Genomic DNA, 9,103 nt, shown 5'->3' with positions numbered 1-9,103 from the left:
TGACATATAATTGACAGATTTATATGGTTGGTACAAATGACTGATGAGGTGACGCCATTTTTATTATTTTTCATCGTGTGGAAATGTAGTGTCAAGCTAATGAAAGACGGTAAAATAGTGAAAAATATGTTTTGATTATTGTGAAAAAGACTCGAGGTAGTTGAATGTAAAGACTAATATATTTTGTGCTACCGACTTCTCAAAAAGGTAAATTTTAAGATTAAGATCGTGTCCCTATTGCATCTACCGCACCATTAATGCTAACGTAATTGATTTCCCAGTCACCCTTTTTAGTATATTTGATATCTCGATTTAATAGCATGTCTGTACACTACAAATTCAAATCGGCTCTTGAGTATGATACGGTTACGTTCGATGGCCTACATATTTCAGTGAAAGATCTGAAGAATGCTATAATACAGCAAAAACGAATAGGAAAAAGTACAGATTTTGATTTACAAGTTACGAACGCACAAACTAAAGAAGGTATGCAGAGTGAATTATCGTTTCGAAAATTCTTTAAACATTTATATTTATTTAGTGTACGAAGATGAGAATGCATTGATACCTAAAAATGCATCGCTTCTCATAGCCAGAATCCCAATTATTCCTCAAAAGAATAAAACTTGGGGTGGGTATGGGGATGATAATACAACACCAACAAAATCAGATGAAGGAGGGCCAATTGCCAAGGAAGTTGATTTGTCCAATATAGATGCTCCTGAGGATGACAAAATTAGGGCTATGATGTCTCAATCTACACAGGATTATGATCCTAGCAAGTAAGCAATTCTGCTCGATTAAAGATCAAAGCTGTTTATTAAACATCTTGACAATCTTTTCTTTATTCATTTATTTAACGGTTTATTCCCATCCCAATTATTAGTAAAAATGTAGTTACATAAATGCTGGTTTACAATAACCATGAGAACATCCATCTTTCTGTTTTTATAATTCATAAAATGTGCTATGTGGTGAGTGCATGATGTAATTTGTATCATTAAAATAAATATAAAATGAATTTGATCATGATTCTCAATGTGAGTATGTTAATTTATACTTTATAGAGGTCCACAAAGATAAATCAAACTATTTACCTGTAAAAAACCAACTTTACAATTGCATTTATTAAACCATCCCCATAGTTAAGTAATTCATTGTATAAAAAATGTCATAATAGTGAAAAATATCAATGTATATATATACTATCTCTCGAATGAATTGTTTTTACAAATTATCAGATCAAATTTACTACTATTAAAACTGAAATAATGATATGCACATATTCCTTGAGGATACTGATTTTAGGCTATAAACAGATCATTTTATGTAATTATTAGTAATAATTACTGAAGATTCTACAGTATTGGAAAAAATTTTATGGGGCACAGGAATATCACTAACCAGTTTAATTACAATCTAATAGAGTAAATTTAAATAGAATGCTAGAATAAATTATATTAAAAACTCTGCATCCTTGTTTTATTTGATAATGTATATTTGAGGATAAGGCTTTAGCTCATGTTTGCTTTCGCTGATTCATTTTGAAGCACCATAAGCTGAGATATTGTAAATATAAATGACACAGAAATAGTAATGTAAAATAGCCAGTCATGTATACAAAAATGCCTGGGCATTTATGTATTTCTGAAAAAATATTGAATTATTGTCAAACAAGGTCTAATAAATGATAATTATTGACGAATTTGGTTTAATAATATACTGAAACAGACACTAAGTGATTATCCATAAGATGAGATAATGAAGTAGAAAATTTAAACAAGATGAAACCAATATTTTCACCAAATTAGACTTCCGACATAACATGTATGCAAAATTGATATAAGTAAGGTTAAACATTGAAAGACACATAGTCTCTAACTGCATAAAAACAATTTTGCAATAGAAATTGCTTTGAAAGTTATAAAATGGACTTTGGTTGATATTTTTCATCAGTATGGAAATCTAGGAACTTGTTATACAGTCTAACATCAGGTTGTTATATTGTGTTTGATGTAGTCTAGAAAATGGTACAATGAGTCTATCCTCACCCCCTGGTGGTGTGGGAATGAGTTGCCTTATCTTGAACATCCCTATGAATACACAGATTTCAAATATTCACTCTCACATTCAATTATATACTGATGATACTCAGGTCCTGCACTATTTTGATCCTGTAGATCTAGAAGAAATGGTAATCGTAAGATGCTAGTTAAAAAAAATCTTATTTTTGTAGACTTGCTATTATTTTAATATGGATCCATTTAGCAAGATTTTTCAAAATTCCTGTTTCCACAAAATTTGTTCCAATACTTTATATTACACAAAAATTTTTATTTTTTCTGCTTATATGTTCCTTCCAAAAAATTGATAACTTTTATACATTATGAAGCTTTTTAATAATAATAATTTATTTCCAGTTATATGAAAATTAGAGGCGCCAATCAAGTCGGTGCTGTTCCTGCTAATTATAAATGCTTCAAGTGTCACCAAGGGGGGCATTGGATTAAAGACTGTACTTTTGGAATGGGATCAGTAAGTATTTAAAATAAAATATCTAAATAATGTTATCAAGGTGTAAATACTGAATAAATTTTGGTTTGTGTCTGTAGTTTTTATTTTCATTTTGAAATTTTCTCCAACTCAGTCCTGTCATCCTAAATACTTTCCCGTCTCCTGTGTTACTGGTGGTGGGTTAGCTCAACTAATTAATGCTAAAATTAATTTACGTGTAATTATCAAAAATAGCTAATTATTTCTATGTTCAACGTATTCTATGTAACAAATGGGGGCTTTTGTGGGGAAATTAGTTTTTGGAACACCGTGATTAGCTAATGTCTTATAACATTTGTAGTAATTTGTGTAAATAGTGAGTGGTGGACTTTGAGTACCTCAATTTTACATGTGGTGCTACTTTTTAACAATTAAAATACATTTCATCGGTTGTGGTACTTCGTTTTCATATAATTACTTTGGAATAGCACAAAAATAGTGAAAGTGATTTGTTATATTTGAAAATCCTCAACATTTAGAAGTTTTATTAATAATTCCTTACAATTTGTTTTTCTTTTTCATTTTTTTTAATAGAATAATTTTGTTAGTAGTTTGAATATTACTTTTGGGTAACACAGTGATCATTTAATGTCTTATAACATCATAATTTTGTAGTAATTTGTGTAAATAGTGAGTGGTGGACTAGAAGCATCTCAATTTTTCCTGTGGTGCTATTTTTTAACAATAAAAATTCATTTCATCGGTTGTGGTACAATTCGTTTTCATATGATTGCATCGTATTAATACAAAAATAGTGAAAGTGATTTGTTATATTTAAAAATCAGCAGCATTTAGAAGTTTTATTAATAATTCCTCACAATTTGTTTATCTACTACATTTTGTCAAAAGAAGAAAAGTGTTGTTAAAATTAAACTCTCATAGTGCAAAAATATTAAAACTATATTACATTAAAATATAATAATTGAATGAATATTTGGAAGATTTTATTTTATTACCAGTACATAAATTATCTTCGTTCTTTCAGCTGCAAACGCTGGGTTCCCCAGTACGGCAGCAAGAAATGGGGACACAATAAATTCTTCGGATCGCAGTGTATATAATACCCCATACATCTTGGTCCTTATGAATTACATTTTTTGAACTGTATTAAGTGATCTTTGCAGTCAAGTCCCAGCAGTAGTGTACATGTAACATATTGTTGTGCTCTAATTTGACAGAACATCACATAAAGTTCTAATTAAGTATCATTTTTACCTAAAAATCAATTGACTTAGCAATACAATAATCGTTAATGTTAAAATTTTTTTCTAGGATCCAGGGGAGATCAAGAAAAGCACCGGTATACCCCGTAGTTTTATGGTAGCAGTCGATGGTCCACAAGTACCCGGCGCGATGATGACCCCAAACGGACAGTTCGCCGTTCCTATGGTAGACCACCAAGCTTACAATCAGAAACCAGTTCCTATGCCAGTTCAACCACCAAAAATGGAGATACCAGAAGAATTGGTATGCAGTATTTGTTCCGATTTATTGACTGATGCCGTTATGATACCGTGTTGTGGAAATTCGTTTTGCGACGAATGCATAAGGGGAGTTTTATTGGAAAGCGAAGATCACGAATGTCCCGATTGCCATGAAAAGGAAATATCTCCGGATACGCTTATTCCAAATAGGTATGAAGTTTTCGAATTAAGTATACCATAACAAATTTTTATTATTCTTTTCTTATTTTAGGTTTCTAAGAACGTCGGTTGCAAATTTTAAAAGTACTACTGGGTATGTCAAAATACCTACTTACAGAGAACCCAAATCAACGCCCGTTGTTCAAACCATACCTTCTAATAACGAAGTAAGTTTTGGGACTATATATTCGAAAACTTGGAATTAAAAAGGAAAAATTTTGTTTTCAGACTACCCCTCCACGTTATACAGATCCAGAAAAACAAACTGTGATTTCGGAAGCCGATTCAACGGAACCATACAAACTTAATCAAAACCCAGAATCAAGGGTAAGTTTGTTTATAACCACTCATAACAATTTCTAATTATTTTACTTGAAGATTGATCAACAGTCTAACGAAAAGGAACGTACAGAGGGTCCACCAGGTGTTTCACCTAGAGGATCTCCTAGAGATAGAAAATATAGAGAAGAATCGCCGAGAAGCCCAAGAGATCGTGAGTTTATTTAATCATTTAATACTATATTCAACACCCATAAAAGCATTTAGTTTATCACAATCTGGTCAACAGGGACCAATGAGCAATTTAATCCATGACACTTAAAACTGAGGTTGTACTCATCCACGTTCATTAGATTTTGTAGAATTAATTGCACTTTTTTCTTGAACCAATAATATGACATGATGGAGTCTTTCTTCGTGACTCTTGGCTAATTTTTTGATGGTCTAGTCAACAATGTCCATTTTGAGGTTCCTATGGGGTTCGTTCAGTGCTTTGTTTTGCAATCTTTGGATGATTGCTAAGTTGCTTGCTTTGGTGGATCCTCACAGTTGGACACGATAAGTCCATAAAAACTTAAGTATCTGCTTATAAAATTATTATGTTGAAACAGAATGCAGTTTCTTCCAATTAGCCAGTACCTTGTTCTATATTTCATTCCAAATTCTTCACTTTTCTTTCTAACATGTACTTTCCGTCTTTACACCTAAGTATTTTGCTGTGCTCAAGTGCGGAATCAGGTTTTATTTACTCTGACTGGAACATGTTCTATCTTTTTGTTTTTGAACTTGATGTAAACCCATTTCATCATCTTATGAAAACTAGTTTGTAGCTTGTTGGTTGCTTATTCATCTTTCTTTCTTTCTGCTAAATGGCAGTAAGTATAGAAGTCCTAGATCACTTCCTTGTAGTATTCCAGACTTAATTTCGGAAAAAGCTTCTTCTAAACTATGTTTCCGGTATGTATGACCGGAGGTTGTTCGAATATTGTTTTGAAAAGAATTGCTTGAGCTTATGTATTAAGCATTCATATTTGTGCTACATCAAGAAAGATAGTAGAACAAACGATTGGTGATTAGGGGTGATTTCTCTTTCTTCGATAAGAGGTTTTACTTTTTTTAAGTACGACTACTGTTTTAGGAGCAGTTCGTTCGAGGCGCAGAAGTAGGAGCAGAAGCATTTCCCCTAGAAGAAGTCCTCGGCGTATGCCATCACGTTCTCGTACCGCTTCGAGGTAATCATATATATTTTACTAACATATTTCGTAGGTTTAAGAAGGATTCATAAACGGTCTTTTTGTTAAATAAGAATTTCAGTAGACGGTTCATTGTTTTCAAATTTTTTTTTTTAACAGGTCGCCTGGTAAAAGATCAGGAACTCCTACTGTAGATGAACCGGTCATACCTGGTGCTAATAGTTATCCACCAACAACATTCGGGAACACCAATTTAGGACAAGTCGCACCAATGCAGGTAAATTTCATCGTTACGTTGTAATTGTGATATAAAGTGTAAATTCAAAATTTATGTAAATCTTAGTGCAAATATATATTTCTAAAACTAAAAACTGAAATTTAATGAGGTTTTTACGTTGATGTACAATCAACAATAAAATTGGTGATAGAAAACGTCCCAGAAAGCAGAATTTAAGAAATTTGTGAATAAATCTTTCCAAAAGTTAAATGAATTTTATTTCTCACTTTATTGGGTTTGCACTGTATGAGCCAAGGAGCCAAAAAGAAGAACTCCTTCAGATATATATGAATTGGAACAAAATCTTCGCCAAAGTGTACTAACTCTAATATACTTCCGAGCTTTCTAATACTTATGTATTCATCGTCTGGGAATTTATTAGTTAGGAGCTTTGGAAATTGTGTTCAATGTGTTAAAATGACACTAAAAACTGCAATGAAATGAGCTTTTTGCTTTCTGCCTTAGAATAATTAACCCTAGAGATTATCCCAAAAATCAGACTTAAAAAAGTTGTAGATAAATTGTTTGATCTCATTATCCATTTCTAATGCAGAGAAAAATTATTTTTGAATCATTTTTCTTCAAATGAGCTCTAAAATTAGTGTCAAAAGAACATTACGATTAGTTTTCCTCTGTCCAAAGCTAGTCATTTTCCATACAGATATACATAATGATTCTTATCTTAACGTTTGTGGTGTGGAACTATATTAAAAATCATTCCTAAATCATATTTTCAGGGTCCACCAACAATTCCTGGTAGCTTTCCTCCAATCGGTACGTTTCCAACTCAAGGACCACCACCAAATTATCGATTTCCTCCACCAGGCGCCGGCCCTGCATATATGGGACCGAGGTAAGTTTCTATACCTTTTTTAAAAATCGGTGAAACCAATTCTGCATTTTGTATAATTAATCAGAAGATCGAAATTTATGATTTTTATTTTTTTAGTCCTTATGTAGCTCGGACTATGTTTGATGGTACTAGACCCCCAATAGGGGCTCCTCCAAATTATCCAAGCTATGCCCCTGGATCTAGAAGTCATCGAGATTACAATAGAAGAATGTTGGATAGGGCACCAGCTGGGTAAGATTTCTCTTTAAATTTATACGCAGTTTAAAATGAGGCATGTATACTAATTATTTTTTTTTTGTAGTGTCATAGATGATCCATTGGCGGCTTTTAATAGATTGTTAAGAGAGAAAGATGAACAAAAACGAAGAGCCAAACAGAGGGGTTTTAGGAGAAGCTATAGCCGAAGTCGTAGTCGTAGTAGAAGTTTTAGTAGGTCTCCTATAAGACGTAGAAGTCGATCACCTAGAGCTGGAAGAAGATCGAGGAGCAGATCAAGATCATTCTCTTTGAGTCGGTATGTAAAATATAAATTGTAACAATCGATTAAATAAATTCAATAATTAGGTATAAAGGTTCCTTTTAATTCTTATGGTTGCAGTTTTGACATCTATGCTTATGATTATTCATCTGCTACTCCAAAAATAATTCTGTATGTTTCACTAAATTGTATCTATTGCGATTGTAGGTCTCGATCGAGGTCATTTTCGGGTTCGCCACACAGACAGTTATCACCTGCTAGGCGATCACCTTCTGGACCTCCTCGAAGGGGCTCTAGGTTTAGATCGCCTTTAAGATCACCTCCAAGGTTAGTTTTTTTTTGCATGTGTAGATGTTTGTAATTGTTTTAAGTACTTACATTATAGTGGACTTCCTTCGGAACTATTAAAATAATTTCCGGCAACTTTTATTTCCTTACCATATTTTTTTATTATCGTCTTTTATGCACCTTTCTATATTTTGTATGCTGCTATGCTAGATTTAACGAAAAAATAATCTTTCTTTCTATTCTTCTCTCTACTAGATGTGAATTAGAAATCGTAATACAACCTTAAGGATTATTGTACTCCAGGATCAACATCTACATCTTAGTGTTAACTGATTCCGGTAAATACACTGCCTTCTGGAAAGTTAGGTATTTGTTCCTACAGGTTTTTTTTATAAGGAATGTTTCGTGTATGCTTGCTAGGTACTCTAGGTGAACTGGAATGCTGCCAAACCTAATCTCTTCAGGTGCTTTCTGATCAGGCAACACTCCTTAAAAAAACTAAAAAGGATTTTTGGGACCAGTGAAACTTCTTGGAGTTTCCTCTTCTCCATAACCTCAAATTCTACCAAACTTAATCTCATCGGAAGCCTCCTGATCAGGCAATTCTCTTTAAAAGGCTAGAGAGGGTGTTTAGCTTGGATTTACTGCAATTCGAATACTTTTTGGGACCAGTGAAACTTCTTGGAGTTTCCTCTTCTCCATAATCTCAGATTCTACCAAATTTAATCTCATCGGGAGCCTCTTTCTCAGGCAATTCTCTTTAAAAAACTAGAGAGGGTGTTTAGCTTGAATTTACTGCGATTCGAATACTTTTTGGGACCAGTGAAACTTCTTGGAGTTTCCTCTTCTCCATAACCTCAAATTCTACCAAATTTAATCTCATCGGAAGCCTCTTCATCAGGCACTTCTCTTTAAAAAGCTAGAGAGGGTGTTTAGCTTGGATTTTGTAATTTTGTAAACCCCAAATTGAAATGTATTGCAATGAAACCAGATTTACTTCTTTAACCTGTAGTTTGGCCTTTTCCTATACAGTTATCTAACTATTGAATATTCTGGAGTAATCTAAAACGTTCTGGAATTGTTTCTATGACATTGGAAACCTTAATTTTAGTATTTCGACCCCTATTGAATCATTAATGTTTTGTTCTAGATCTAGAAACAGAGATTACGACGACGATCGAGACTATGATAGAAATAGAGATTCTCGTCGTATCAGGGATAGGCGTTCGTCGCGAGAACGAGATAGATTTTTCGATAATTATGACGATAAGAGAGCCGGTAGAGGGCAGCAGACGCAATGGGGTCAACGTAACGTAGTGCAGGATAATTATTTCCCAACGCCTGGGCCGCAATCCATGCAGACGGGATACCAGACTAACAGGTACTTTTATTATTTGCTGTTTGTATTAACCTTGATAATTTTTAATGAGAAATATGAAGATTTACAAGCATCGGTTCGTCATTTTAAAGATGACAGATTAGATTTTAGACGTGCGGTGTTAAGATTCGATTTTACGGCATTTCAATATGAAAATTAAC

General features: G+C 33.2%; 1 protein-coding gene across 6 annotated transcripts in view; it reads left to right on the top strand.

Annotated features, from left to right (window-relative positions):
• Positions 1–23: 23 nt before the first annotated feature.
• LOC130450113 (E3 ubiquitin-protein ligase RBBP6) overlaps positions 24–9,103 on the top strand; it is a 41,378-nt gene continuing 32,298 nt past the window's right edge. Inside the window, exons 1-15 of one of the 6 annotated variants that reach the window (XM_056788313.1) lie at positions 56–207; positions 320–486; positions 542–782; positions 2,421–2,535; positions 3,826–4,187; positions 4,249–4,363; positions 4,425–4,523; positions 4,575–4,689; positions 5,614–5,707; positions 5,828–5,945; positions 6,683–6,798; positions 6,895–7,029; positions 7,100–7,312; positions 7,484–7,603; positions 8,715–8,945. In XM_056788313.1, the coding sequence (XP_056644291.1) occupies positions 321–486; positions 542–782; positions 2,421–2,535; positions 3,826–4,187; positions 4,249–4,363; positions 4,425–4,523; positions 4,575–4,689; positions 5,614–5,707; positions 5,828–5,945; positions 6,683–6,798; positions 6,895–7,029; positions 7,100–7,312; positions 7,484–7,603; positions 8,715–8,945 (2,240 nt within the window). In that variant the 5' untranslated portion in view covers positions 56–207; position 320. Of the gene's footprint in view, positions 487–541; positions 783–2,420; positions 2,536–3,825; positions 4,188–4,248; positions 4,364–4,424; positions 4,524–4,574; positions 4,690–5,613; positions 5,708–5,827; positions 5,946–6,682; positions 6,799–6,894; positions 7,030–7,099; positions 7,313–7,483; positions 7,604–8,714; positions 8,946–9,103 lie in introns of all 6 variants that reach the window. The other 5 variants (XM_056788312.1, XM_056788314.1, XM_056788315.1 and 2 more) reach the window with 5 other exon arrangements.

Source organism: Diorhabda sublineata, chromosome 11 (genome assembly GCF_026230105.1).
Source record: "Diorhabda sublineata isolate icDioSubl1.1 chromosome 11, icDioSubl1.1, whole genome shotgun sequence".
Lineage (NCBI taxonomy): Eukaryota > Metazoa > Arthropoda > Insecta > Coleoptera > Chrysomelidae > Diorhabda > Diorhabda sublineata.
The sequence above is the reverse complement of the archived record's forward strand: the minus strand, read 5'-3'. Positions and strand labels throughout refer to the sequence as shown.